The sequence below is a fragment of the Nymphalis io genome, chromosome 4 (assembly GCF_905147045.1).
Source record: "Nymphalis io chromosome 4, ilAglIoxx1.1, whole genome shotgun sequence".
NCBI lineage: Eukaryota > Metazoa > Arthropoda > Insecta > Lepidoptera > Nymphalidae > Nymphalis > Nymphalis io.
In genome coordinates this window covers 12,354,220-12,369,103 of record NC_065891.1, presented here as the reverse complement: position 1 = coordinate 12,369,103, position 14,884 = coordinate 12,354,220, and the positions used below count along the sequence as shown (strand labels likewise).

At 35.0% G+C, this 14,884-nt stretch overlaps 2 protein-coding genes across 7 annotated transcripts in view; both read left to right on the top strand.

Annotated features, from left to right (window-relative positions):
- LOC126768119 (phospholipase D2) overlaps positions 1–14,884 on the top strand; it is a 140,090-nt gene that overhangs the window by 18,602 nt on the left and 106,604 nt on the right. For 3 of the 6 annotated variants that reach the window (XM_050486032.1, XM_050486031.1, XM_050486029.1), the window contains exons 12-20: positions 533–697; positions 1,229–1,731; positions 3,161–3,308; positions 3,545–3,653; positions 3,895–4,065; positions 4,372–4,538; positions 5,347–5,587; positions 6,343–6,558; positions 6,803–7,726. In XM_050486032.1, the coding sequence (XP_050341989.1) occupies positions 533–697; positions 1,229–1,731; positions 3,161–3,308; positions 3,545–3,653; positions 3,895–4,065; positions 4,372–4,538; positions 5,347–5,587; positions 6,343–6,558; positions 6,803–7,033 (1,951 nt within the window). In that variant the 3' untranslated portion in view covers positions 7,034–7,726. Of the gene's footprint in view, positions 1–532; positions 698–1,228; positions 1,732–3,160; positions 3,309–3,544; positions 3,654–3,894; positions 4,066–4,371; positions 4,539–5,346; positions 5,588–6,342; positions 6,559–6,802; positions 7,727–14,884 lie in introns of those variants that run through there. The other 3 variants (XR_007669211.1, XR_007669210.1, XM_050486030.1) reach the window with 2 other exon arrangements.
- The window catches only part of LOC126768118 (zinc finger protein jing), a 131,005-nt gene continuing 129,535 nt past the window's right edge, over positions 13,415–14,884 (top strand). Inside the window, exon 1 of the mRNA XM_050486025.1 lies at positions 13,415–13,803. Within this exon, the coding sequence (XP_050341982.1) occupies positions 13,481–13,803 (323 nt within the window). The 5' untranslated portion in view covers positions 13,415–13,480. The remainder of the gene's footprint in view (positions 13,804–14,884) is intronic.

Sequence of the window (14,884 nt, the reverse complement as noted above, 5' to 3'; positions counted from 1 at the left end):
GTGTTGTCGCTTATTTTGAATATGAAAGTATATAAGTACAAACGATAATTTTAAACAAAAAAGCGTGGCGTATTAAGCTCCAAAACTATGAAGAGAGGAATCCATTGCTCATAGGCATCAACAGCTGGTCAACATAATATATATATATATATATATATTCCTATTCTATAAAACATATATATATTTTATAGAATAGGAAGGCGGACGAGCATATGGGCCACCTGATGGTAAGTGGTCACCAACGCCCATAGACATTGGCATTGTCAAAAATGTTAACCATCGCTTACATCACCAATACGCCACCAACCTTGGGAACTAAGATGTTATGTCCCTCGTGCCTGTAATTACACTGGCTCACTCACCTTTCAAACCGGAACACAACAATATCAAGTACTGCTGTTTTGTGATAGAATATCTGATGAGTGGGTGGTACCTACCCAGACGAGCTTGCACAAAGCTCTACTACCAGTAAATATTTTTATTTATTATTCAAAATCACAACTTAGGACTGATCCTTTGTTCCAATTTACAGGTTAACCGATCTCGGCAACATATCGCAACCGAAGACCTTGATAAAGAGCAAGAAGAAAACCTCCAGTTCCCCCGGCGGGGGGTTTTACGTGAACTACGGCAACGGATTGGAAGCCGCGATCGAATTAGCAAAATCTTCAAAAGATATCGTCATTGGACTTAATATGTAAGTTTTTGTGCGATTTTGCCCACCTCAAAGGTTAATGAACTTAGTGGTAGCGAGACGTTGTATATAACCTTTCTAGATTTCAATGGGCTATTTAACGCCCTATAATTTCTTTAAGAGCCGAGATGGCCCAGTGGTAAGAACGCGTGAATCTTAACCGATGATCGTGGGTTCAAACCCAAGCAAGCACCACTGAATTTTCATGTGCTTAATTTGTGATTATAATTCATCTCGTGCTGTACGGTGAATGAAAACATCGTGAGGAAACCTGCATGTGTATAATTTCACTGAAATTCTGCCACATGTGTATTCTTATTCCACCATCCCGCATTGGAGCAGCGTGGTGGAATAAGCTCCAAATCTTCTCCTCAAAAAGAGAAGAGGAGGCCCAGCAGTGGGACATTCACAGGCTGTTACGGTTACGGTTATTTCTTCTTTCGTCTCGAATACTATGTAAATAATATTTAATATTGATTAAAAAATCCCAAGTTCAGATATATATTTCTGTTCAACAATTACCAATTTTCACAGACCGTTCCAAGAAGTGGAGGAGAAAGCAGAAGTTACAGAGGAAGAAACGAAAACTGAAGATGACAATCCGAAACCCGAACCCGTCCTAGAAGCAGGCGATCACTTATTACAAATAGGAACACATCGTGACTCACACGACAGCGACGTACTTAAACGTAACGTACTAGACAAAATAACGGACAGAGGAAAAGACTTTATCAGTATTATTTACCCACCGTACGAGGAAGAGAGGAATGAACAGAAGTTTGATGATTCAGAGAGAAAGAAAGCCGAGAAATACGCGAGGTCAAACGACGAAATACTTCTCACTGATGTATTGGGCATAAAGCCAAGGTCACCCAGTGAACCTACGCCCTTAGCTCAAGTAGTCGAAGGGAGGGTGATAACGGAAAGTACGAAAAAGGCGTTAGAAGATATAGAAGGGAACTCGAAATTGTGGATAGGCAAGGACTACGTCAACTTTATAGTTAAGGATTTCAATAGCTTGGAACTACCTTTTGTTGGTGAGTAGTTTTTTTAATATGTATTGAGGCAGAACAACTATAGTCTATTCCAACCACGAGAAATAAAAACAAAAAGTAATTTTAACATAGAATTGACTCGTTATCATTATTCGATATTCATTATGTATTCGCGAAAAAATGGCGTTTTAAATGGCAGCGATGTTGTTATCGGAACTTTGGAAGTAAAATTAAAGTGGATATAAATAGTTGCGTAATCGTGGTGTGTTAAAAATAAAGATATATTGATATATAGTCAAGTATAATCTGTTTGTAGCTCATAATATAGCAGAGTTGTTAACTAATTGCAAAAAATACTAAGTAAGGTTAAGTCTAAGTAGAATTTGTTTATACTCCTTCTTCGTTTGGAATAATCTATGCACTTAGATTTCAAGATTTCAAAAAGTCTTTATAATTTGATTTTCATCGAATTGGAGTCTTGGTTTTATGGAAGTCTGTTTGTGTGTATTTTTTTTTATAAGCGCCGGGATGGCAAATGACTCTACTCCACCTGATGGTAAGTGGTAGTAGAGTCCAAACGCGACGACGGCTAGTACAGTCGGGAAGAATGTTCTGTACTAGCCTTCCGCGCCTTGCCGGCCCGCAAGATGCCTCTTCACGCCTCGTTTGACGAAACCCGGGTTGTAAGAGGAGGGGAACACGTGAGCTGGTAAGGAATTCCATTTTTTGGAAGTGCGACAAAGAAAGCAGTTGCGAAATTTCTTTGTCCGCGATGGAATTGATGTCACAGTTAGGCGGTGACATCGAGAACCAGCTCGCGTGGACTTAAGACGGAAGGGGGAAGCAGGAATTAGAGAGAATAATTCCTCAGAGCACTCGCCGTGATACAGTCGATAGAAAGCGCTCAGTGCTGCTATCTCGCGACGCAATTGTAAAGGTTCAAGGGTATTTGTGACCTTTACGTCGCCAATAATGCGTACTGCACGTCGCTGCAACCGGTCCAAGGCCTCCAGTAGGTACTTAGCGGAGCCATCCTAAAGGTGCGAGTAATATTCAACGCAAGACCGTACCGTATGTAGTATTTTTGTAAAAAATATCCTTAAATTAAATGATAAATATGACTTTTTTTTTCATCCGACTGGCCAGTTGTTTTTGATGAATATTAAATTGTTTAAGAAATCCGATTCAGCATAGTTTTGAATATATTTTTTATACTAATATAAAATATCTTTAAAATTAAATTAATTTTATCTAAATAACTCGTTTCGTCAATTACACCCAGATCACGGGATATATTTAAATATACATAATGAATACACGCATTTCATTTAATGAATAAGAATATTTATTATTTCTTGTCGGTTATATGGGTAAAGGTTACGTCTTCGAACCGGAAGTCATTTAAAATATCGATTCCAAAGTGCCGATAAGGCTACTCGCAGCCCGCTCCAGTCGGCTAGCTAAGTGTAAGTCTGTCCCGGCGCAGACCTGGTGGACCGCAACACGACGCCGCGCATGCCGTGGCACGACGTGGGCGTGCTGGTGGGGGGCGCCGCCGCGCGGGACGTCGCCCGGCACTTCGTGCAGCGGTGGAACGCCATCAAGCTGGAGAAGGCCCGGTACGTACGTGAACCTCACCTGTAATGGTCTTGTGAGCGTAGACAGAGACACGACACCCCGTTCCCTAAGAAAATCGATCTCATATTAACCAATTCATGTTCAATTACCAAAAATTACAACCGACTATTCTCATATCTTAGTATTTCATGAACAATGCAAAACGCTTAGCAAGTATAAATTTGTACAAAAATCTCAATTTTGCACCAAAATATTATCCTGTCTTTTTTTTAAACAGGCAAAATACAAACTACCCCTATTTGGTGCCGAAGACATACAGTGATATCAAGCCGTTACAGGGTCTGGAGCAAGTTCTCAATATCGACATGATTAACACTTCCTGTCAGGTTAGTATGAATTATTATTATAAATGAAAACTGTACACTTCTATAATTCATCAACTTGTGTTCGAATACCGATGAAGCTTAAATTCTATTACTTTGAAAAAAATATTTCTCTACACAGTATAATCCAGTAGTATAATTAATGTACCCTTTTTTTTAAATGATCTTTTGCTTTTGTGCAAGTTGCGCAATTTCTCTTATAACATTATTCCATCAAATAACCCATCAGCTCTTTTTTTCTTAGGTGTTGCGCAGTGTATCGAGCTGGTCCTGCGGATTCCTGGACCCCGATACGGTGGAGCAGAGCATACACGAGGCCTACGTTGACACCATCACGCGCGCACAGCACTATATATACATCGAGAACCAATTCTTCATCACCCTTTCCAGATCCAGCATCACCGTCAGGAACCAGGTATGTATAGAAAAGAATCACTTTACACAAAACGGCATACGACACCGTGTATATGACACGGTTTCAGTTTACTAAAATCCTTCAACGTCAAGAAGAAGTTGGACAAAAATCTTCGTTTCATGTATATTTTTTTGGGCTTATAGCATACTGTAACATTCTATGTAGCGCTTGCTGGACCCTTTAGATGTTTTCTTTCAAGATCATGCACGAAATAACCTTTAATTAAACGCATATACTCCAACGGTACTTGCAAATAATAAACCCGCAATCTAAGGATAATGTACTTATGAACTATTTATTTTTAAGATAAGCGAAGCGTTGTACAACCGTATAATGCGAGCACATCGCGCAAAAGAATCGTTCCGTGTGTTCGTGGTGATGCCGCTCCTGCCGGGTTTTGAGGGGGAGGTGGGGGGACCTTCGGGGACGTCCATGCACGCTGTCACACATTGGAACTATCAGAGTATATGCAGGTTTGTAACCGTTTATGTCTATTATCTTAAAATTATGTGTTTTGGTATTAGATTTAAGTTAACCTGAGTACAGCAACCTTGATCCCATCGAGTCCGTGTTGTTTTGATCAGTATATAAAGTAAAAAGCCTTTGATGTAGTCATACTATCATTGCTTAATGTATTAAAATACCGTTTTAAACGTCTCTTTAACTCAAGTCGTAATATCGGCATTGCAAATTAAATAATATATATCGTATTTTATATATCAGCTCGCTATGCACACACAGCGTCTTCGCTATGCGCCAATACCAATATATATATATCACAGCTATAAAAATGTTACATTGTGTATTTCTCATACATCATTTAATGAATTCAGGTTTGTAATATAATATCAAAGGTCAATTTCAATCAAAGCATTTCATCATCAAGCAAAGGTAACTAACCTAACCTAACCTAATTGAATTCAACGTTTTGCCTTCTTTTTTTTATAAATCCAGCCAAGCGTGTGAGTTATGTGGTAAGATTTTCTAAATCATCTTTATTTTGATACTAGTATTCGTCCACAGCTTCGCCCAAGTATTAGACGGGAAGGGATGTGTATAAGGTAAAAAGAAAATAAACCCCATGTCCATCCTCGGGGTTCAATCTTGCTTCATAACAAATTTTATCAAAATCGGTTCATTGGTTTGAAAGCGTAACAGACATCTGTATGTCTGTTACGCTTACAATAGCTCTGTAGCTATTGTCGCATTTATTATATTAGTAAAGGTTCACTATCATATTGAGAAATTTTTTATAATAAAATATTATATTTCATTCCACAGAAGTCGAGAGGCAATCATCACGCGTCTCTACGAAGCAGGTATAGAAGATCCGTCTGAGTACATAACCTTCCACGGACTCCGGACACATTCAATATTAGACGGCGAACCGGTTACTGAGCTGGTGTATGTACATTCGAAGCTATTGATCGCTGATGACAGATTTATAATATGTGGGAGTGCCAATATCAACGATAGGTCTATGATTGGTAAACGGGACTCGGAAATTGCGGTGCTTTTACAGGTAAGAGTAATTTATCGTCAGTTTAACATAATTATCTTCAAATCGATTGGACGAGCCACCTGATAGAAATATGGGCCACATGATAATAAGTGGTCACCAACGCTCATAGACATTGACATTGTAAGAATTGTTACCTATCGCTTACATCGCCGATGCGTCACCAACCTTGGGAATTAAGATGTTATATCCCTTGTGCCTGTGCACTGGCTCACTCACCGTTCAAACCAGAACGTAACAATACCAAGTACAATTTAACACTGGTGAATAATAAATGGTGAAAATAAATTAACACGAATACAATAATAAGGGAAAGTTATTATCATAGGATATTAACCAGGTTCTGAATAAAGTAGGACTGATGGTAGGGCTTTGTGCAAGCTCGTCTGGGTAGGTACCACCCACTCATCATATTCTACCGCAAAACAGCAATACTTGATATTGTTGTGTTTCGGTTTGAAGGGTGAGTGAGCCAGTGTAATTACAGGCACAAGGGACATAAAATCTTAGTTCCCAAGGTTGGTGGCGCATCGGCTACAAGCGATGGTTGACATTTCTTACAATTCCAATGTCTAAGAGCGTTTGGTGTCCACTTAACATCAGGTGGCCCAAATGCTCGTCCACCTTCCTATTCTATATATAAAAAAAAGGACTATATTTGTGATAAAATTTCGTATAAGATGTATATTGTTTTAAATCCCCACTTTCGATCACTTTCTAGGAATATAAATAAAATTAACCATAACTTGTTTGTGTAGGATGAACAATTCGATGATGGTATAATGAACGAGAAACCGTTTCCATGCGGTCGACTGGCTGGTGCTCTCAGGAAGCGTCTGTTCCGGGAACACTTGGGGTTGATGGAAGAGGACGTGTTCAAACTAAGCATCAATCTTGACGACCCGTGCTGCGACCAGTTCTATAACAAAATATGGAAGGCCACTTCGAAGCGGAACACTGATATTTATGAAGAAGTACGAATATATTTACAATTACTACTATAAATAAACATGAAATATCGACAAATAATAATAAAATTAAAAAAAAAACAATCAATACTTATAATATCAAGTTAATACAACAACTAAGTTATGTACATATATATCTAAAAACAAAGCTTTATGCTTTTGTTTAGTACAACGAAGTGCTTAAAGTTGTAAGTAAATAATAACATATTTTAAACATATTTTAAATCGAATGTATTTGTCACGTTTCCAGGTTTTTCACACGATTCCAACGGACTCGGTGCATACGTTCGCCGAACTTAAGAAATACCACGAGGAGAACAGCGAAACGCTCTGGCATAAGGACCCGGTGCTCGCGAACAGGAAAATAGACCTTATACAAGGCTATCTCGTAGATATGCCACTACAATTCCTTTGCAACGAAACACTTACACCGAGAAACACTTCTATGGAGGGTATATTGCCAACATCTCTTTGGACGTAATTGAATTAAAGTTTTGCAATTAGAAGATAAAATTCAATTAGTATTTAAAGTGTAAAAAAAAAAATAACATACATATTAGCCATAATAACATGCCTATAACAGTAACAATACAGTAACAGCCTGCGATTGTCCCACTACTGGGCTAAGGCCTCCTCTCTTTTTTGAGATAAAGGTTCGGAGCTTATTCCACCACGAAGCTCCAATGCGGGTGGTGGAATACACATGTGGCAGAATTTCAGTGAAATTTGACACATGCAGGTTTCCTCACGATGTATTCCTTCACAGTCAAACACGAGATGAATTAGAATACAAATTAAGCACATGAATATTGAGTGGTGCTTACCCGGGTTTGAACCCACGATCTTCGGTTAAGCGTTCATGCGCTCTAACCGGTGCGCCATCTCGGCTTGTTGCCTATAAAATGAATGAATTTTTATAACAATATAATAAAGGCGTCTAGTGCCTAGTGCGACTAGGTTTTAATTGTTAATAATAGAATTGCACAATAATTAAAAAACATAAATAATATCAAAGCAATACAGTCAAAAGTCAAATCAGCGTTGTTGCGTCTCAGGAATAATTTGAAAATTAAAAACATAATGTATGATTGCCGTTTAAAGAATTAAATGGTGATTCTGTGTGATTCTAACAATATTTATATAACAAAAATAATATCTCTTGAAACTAAGTATTGACAAAGATGTGTTTTAGTTAAAAATGTTATATATTTTTTTATGTTGATTTTTATATATAATCTATGTTACAATCGAGATTTATTTAAACTTCAACAAATATATTATTAATAAAAAAATTTATAACAATTTTATTATAGTTACAAAATATTATTTAATTTGAAGGAATAGTTTTGAAACTATTTAAAGATGAATCGTTAAATAGTCATAATGCTTTAAATTATTTGAATCTTCCTAATTATTGGTTTTTATTTATTTTAATATTGTCAACAATACATGTATATACAACTAATATTGTATAAATTTTATGAGAAAACTTTTTTAAATGTATGTATTGTATTTGTCTTAGTATTAAAATTTAACAAAATACAATCAATTCAATTCCAAAAATTAATATTTATAAAGCAATTTCGTACAAAATGAAGTTGCATTTTTAACATTCCAGTTTACACTACAGTAGTTCAAATTCATACAAATCTTTATACTCATACAAACATTTTACCAACGAAAACCAAAATGATACATTATAACATTTTTCAATTATATTGTCGATGTTGTGATATAATACTGAGTACTAATTATGATGTTTTATAATAATAATAATAATAAGGCTAGACGTAGACGTTTTGACGCCTTTCACGTCGAAGGTTGTGGGTTCGATTCCCACCCAGGACAGACATTTGAGTGCATGAACATGTCTATATAAGTATGTATTTACAAAAGAAAAGTAGTATATGTAGTATAACAGTTGTCTGGTTTCCATAGTACAAGCTTTACTTAGTTTGGGATCAGATGGCCGTGTGTGAATAATGTCCCCAAAGTATTATTAATATACACATACACGTAACGGCTTACATAAGCAGGTCATTCCACTTATATATTATTTTATTACAAAAGCTAATACATTGTTAATCTTCAAGAGGAATATAACAGCAAATAAAATATATAACAATTTAGATCCCATCGTTGGAAATTTTTACTTATAATAGAAAAGCTGATGAACAAAAAAATATTTCCTGATTATAAATGGTCATCATCTTTAGCAGTGTATTAATATGATACAATTTCAATGCACCGCCAGCTGTGGGATTTAAACTGTTATATTCCTTTACAGTTAATTGGATCACTCATTATTTAAAACGAAACATATGAATAAAAATCATTGTTAGGGAACAGAATAACTCCCTGTTGGTAATGGCTCCGCAGTCAGAAATAATGTAACCACAGGAGGAATAAAGACAAAAAACAACTTCGATATTGAAATGGAGCGTTGACTTTGGTCTTAATAAATATTTGATAAACATTATAAAAATGGCGTTTTGATTATCTGCAAAGTTGTTTTAGGAAGTAAATTAATAATAAATATAGTTAAGTCGAATAGTGTATTATATAAAAAGATGTTTGAGACAAAAAATGTTTGTAGTACACAATATTTAAGAGCTATTATCAAATCGCATAGAATATTTGTATCGAAGGTTTGTTTATCTTTACTCCTTTGTTAGGTGGGTGAAGTATAGCCTAAAATTTTTTAAGCATAGCCTTAAAAGTTTTGTAAAGATGACCAATTACTTGAAGAGTTCCCATTGATTGTCTATAAAATTTTATTAAATATATTGTGCGGTTTCAAGTAAAGTTTATTTATAATCTGTACATCCATCATGAGATTTATTATGTCTAGCTATAAATGTACAGAGCAATTTTGACCATTCTTGTTTTATGTTTATATTGGATTTTTCATTATTTAAAACCCTCGGTATAATGAAACATTATATTTTTATATACGATGCCATTCCATTTTTAAATATTCTACGCACAAATTATATTTAAGTCGTTATAAATTACCCGAGTTGACGATAGCCTGTGTATCGTAGTAAAGTACAGTAATAGCCTGTCCCACTGCTGCTGAAAATTCAGTGGTGCTTGCCCGGGTTTGAACCCTATCGCTCGGCTGTGTATCGTATGTGAAACAAATTTGAACTATATTGCAAGTAAAAGCCAAGGTCAATATAAATAAGTGCCTATTATGACTTAAAACTAATTTTGAATTAATTTATAATCGTTTTGTTGAACTATAATATGTATAACGTACTTCTCTTTAAAAAAAAATTACATGTTGTCTTTGTTGCTAAAAACTCTACTCTGTCTGTATATAAAAAATTAAATGTAATTTGTGTGCTATACTGAATTATATCTACCTCAAATGAGACTAATATTTATTAAAATAAATATTCTATATATAATTTGATTGAAACTTCCAAAGTTTTGTTAAGTTCATTTGAGTCACGTGTTTTATTTATTATTAATATTTCTGTAATAAAGTTTTCTGTTACACAATATTTTAGAACAAAATCTAATGCTATCTGAATGTTATACTTATTTTATAATTTGTTATTATGTAAATATTGTTCAAAAATCGTTCGTCGTTTAGTTTCTAACTACTAAACACATTCACACATATTGTAACTTACTATTCTGAAAAATAAAAATTGTTATTATTATTATTATTTTATATTTATTATATTATATGATTCAAATGTACATAAGAAAATGTAATTTATAGTAATAAAATACATTTTCTCATATACCTAATATTTTGTTTATTACCTGATGACATTTCAATGTGTATAGATGTTGTGATCTAATAAATATTTTTATAAAATGAATGTTTCATTTTAAAACAAAGCCTCTTATATTATAATTATGTTTCTTGTTGTTGAAGGTTTATTTTACTTTTATTTTAAATAATTATTAAAACTTCTAAAACCTTACTCTTTCATTAGATCAACACAATAATTCGTTAATATTATGTCATATATATATTTTGTGTCTCAAGTCGAAAGTCTTCGACCAGTGTGTGTTGCCAGTGATGACTTATGGATCAGAGACGTGGTCAAAGTAACCGACATAGCCCGAAGAATTGCTAAATTGAAGTGGCAGTGGGCGGGGCACATTGCTCGCAGAACCGACGGCCGCTGGGGCAGAAAGGTTCTCGAGTGGCGACCACGAACCGGAAGACGTAGCGTGGGCAGGCCCCCTACAAGGTGGACCGACGACTTAGAACGAGTCGCGGGAAGCCGTTGGATGCGGGCAGCGCAAGATCGGGCAACGTGGAAATCCTTGGGGGAGGCCTTTGTCCAGCAGTGGACGTCTTTCGGCTGATGATGATGATATATATTTTCATCTTAATTAAATATATGTAGGTATGTATTTGAAAAGTTTAAAACTGATACATTTTTAAGTTAGTTAAAATCGACTTCTGAAATGTGTGTACATACATGCTCACTTGTTAGTACTAAAAAGTAAAGCTATTATAAACATAAAAACAGTATAATAATTTATGAAAATGTGCTACAAATGCCATTGATAGATACGATTTTAAAGATAAATCTACCAACGATAATCAACCTTTTCAGCTAATCAATGGTGCTGTGGAAGCTTCCAGCTGAGATGTGTAATTCTTAATAACAGCTAATTTACAATTATTGTTTAAAAAATATGATTTATTTAATTGTATACATAGTTTTATATATTTATGTCCTTTTCTGTACCCCTGACAACGTGTAAGCATTATTCACATGGGTTGTCTTGACGATTGGTTGAGTAGATAAAACGTGAAAGCAAACAAACAAATACTCTTCATTATTATAATACTAGTAAGGAATAGGAATTGTTCCCCTTATTATTATTATATATTTGTATTTAATATTCTCATATCTGCGTTCGTTTTCGAAGTTTAGTTTAATAGTTATTTAATTTTATAGATATGTATGTATTTAACACTACATAAAATAATAAAAATAACATTCTCTAACTAAATGCTTTTTGATCTCACCGCTCAACCGTAATGACATCTACCGGATAATTATTTACCTCTTTAATGCTTTTGACAAGGCAACAGAACCGTAACAATCGAAATGTTCCGCAAGTTTATAGGAGACAACTTTAATATGCACCAACAGATGACGCTAGTAATTTTATCTTAGATTTGAGTGTAAACCCTAAATAGGGTTTTAAGAAAATAAATAAAAAATTAAAATTCAATAATTTGAAATAAAACCTTCTTATAACTGATTTAAAACATTTATGTTACAAATAAATAGGATTTTGGTATTTTGTTTAAGCAAATATTCACAGATATCTTAAGGTTTTTTATGTTATTGGGAGGCGGCGGACAAATGGGCCACCAGATGTAAAGTGGTTACCACCGCGCATAGCAATTGGTATGTAAGAAAAATTTACCATTTCTTACATCGCCAATGCGCCACCAACCTTGGGAATGAAGATGCTATGTCGCTTGTGCCTGTAGTTACATGACTCACTCATCCTTCAAACCGGAATGCAACAATACTGAGTATTGTTGTTTAGCGGTAGAATATCTGATGAGTGGGTGGTACCTACCTAGACGGGCACAAAGCCCTACCACCTAGATACTAAAAACAGGGTCCAAATCATCGTACTAAAAGTGAAATATTCTGATTGCATATTTTAATAGATTCATCACATGTATTACCTGTTTGTTATCAATAAGGAACTTCTACGTCATTTAAAAAAATGTTGATAATTGAATACGTAGGAACCTATACATCTATTACTACATATATAATTACAACCTAGTATTTATTTTATTAAGCTTAATTGATTATTTATAAGTAATTTAATATTTATTGTTTAAATTTTCCACCATAATAATAATTCAAAACACATATATACATACACATATACCTAAATAATATTATTTATACTACACCCGTTGAATTTATAAGAAAAGCTGTAAAGCCGTCTCCAAAGTAACTAACGATAAGTATACCTACCTACAGGGATGACCAAATTTATATATTTAAAAAAGTAACACACCTACATCCATCCAAAACCAGTGAATAAGTAGGTACCTACTTAATATTACACTAATAAATGCAATTAACATGTCAACGAACTCAACGCAGAAGCTATCAATTTAGATTTAGGCTCAATTAACATTTTTTCTCGGACTAATACAAAAAAAAAAAAGATAAAACACAACGTTTTGTTTTTAAGTCTTATTAATTATATTTAGTAAAGAATTAGTAATGTCAAACTAATAATAAACTATTAATAATGTTTACCAAACGGCAAACCAACCTTATACCTACCTAGTAACAAGTTTTTACCAAAAATAATTTAATGGGTTAAGGATTTATAGAGAACAAGATATGATAATATTTTCTTTTATCTTTTTAAATTTATTTTTAAATTTTTCTAATGAAATCTCGTCGTGGTACGAATTATGTTTTTTTTAGAAATAATTATTGATAATATTAAATTTGCGTTATTGAATAGCATGTGTTTTGTTTGCGTCCGGATAAAGAATCCTGGACATATTAGAGGCCTAGAGGGTGAAACGTGTCATTAATTTTGGTGCACTTGTTTCTTAGTGTGGCGTCCTTTTGTGTGTGTAAGTGCGTTTGTGTGCCTGGTCATTACGCTGCATTATTTGTTACGTTTAGGGCTGGGATGGGCCTGTCCCTATCGCCGTCGAGTCCTACGCTCCCTTCCGCGAGTATTTGAATAGGCTCGCGCGTTGCGTAACGCGCGGCCAATGACAGAGCCCCTGCACATGCACGGGGCGGAGCCGTTACGTCACCGCGTTCTGCCTCCGCCGGCCGCGCAGCCGCCGTGACGTCACACAGTCTTTGCCCCGCGCCTGCAGCGACAGCAGCGCCCATGCGGCCCGTGGCGCCGCATCGTAACTCGCGACAAAACACTCGTGCGCTCAAAGATGGCGGATGGGTCGCCCGAAGACCGCGCCGGCCTGTTTCAAATGAACGATTTAACTTTTTCCGCGGGCAACTCGTCACATAGTGACACAAAACAGTGTAGTGGACAAACTTTAGAAGGTGGTAGATTAAAGTTATCGTTCTACACTGAACTGGATACGAGTGAATCGTGTGAGATAAGTGAGACGCGCGGCGTGGTCGCCGACCGTTCCGTGGCGACCGTAACAAGAGATTCCCGAAAAACACCCGGTTCAAACATCGATGATGGCGACGATAGGAAGAAACGGTGCTTTGACAGATACGATAGCTCCGAATCTTCAGACAGGTAAGTTAATATAATTTTGCATTGTTTTTATTTATTATAATTTTGTTTTGATTGTGTCAAAATTTCAAGAGTCAATGCTCTAGTGACCGCAGACTGTTGTGCCGAATTCGATGTCATGGCCATCGCAAGTAGCTCGTGTTGCTAGGCCTATTCAGTTGAATGCCCTCTGTAAAGATGCTTAGCGGCAATTCAAATGTCTAAGCATAAAATTCAAATATTTTTTTTATAAAAGTTCAGTATATACGATACGAGCATATAATACAAACTTTATTCAATGATTATTACTTGTTTCCTCAGCCGTAACATAATACGTAATTAGCAGTCAAACTAAAGTCGTCTCATGGTTTTCGACAGTCCAAACTTAATCAGTTAAGACCATTAGATAAGAGATAAATTCTGAATTAATATATTTTTTCTATACAAATAATAAAGTGTTTCTTGGCGCAACCCGTATTCTGAATGTAATGATTTTAAAATAAATTATTCACATCTCAATTATAAATCAAATATGTATTAAAGTTTGTTTTATGAGTTTTTGTAAGTTTATCTCAGTATCCTACGATCTGCGCCCACGACGTTCGCAGTGAACGTTATAGGCATGTCGGATTTTTTTTCTCGTTTACCCTGGATACTTATTGCGTTTCTGGGCATAAGATAATTATGGCACATGATAGATTCATTAGTATAAACAATCAACCACTATACTCTTTTAAATATTTGACATACAGATTAGTTAACAGTGCAGTTAAGGATTAAGTATTTATAAAATACTTGTAAGCAAAATTGATAACCAACTAGTACTTGAAATTAATGATCACATTTGTATTAAATAATATCTAGATTAATCTGGGGAGGTTATTAGGTTTGTAGGAATTTTCAAGGTGTTCATTTTGAACTTGACTTCATTAAGTCTAGTCACTATCATAGAATGACATACAACATTGATATGATAAAAAATTATCTCTTTGTCTTTACGCAAATATGTTATCATTGTTATGTAAGGGTAAATTAAACAATAAAAATAAGTATATATATGTTTAAAAAATAAATGTTCTAAATAAATACAGTTAAAACAAAAATA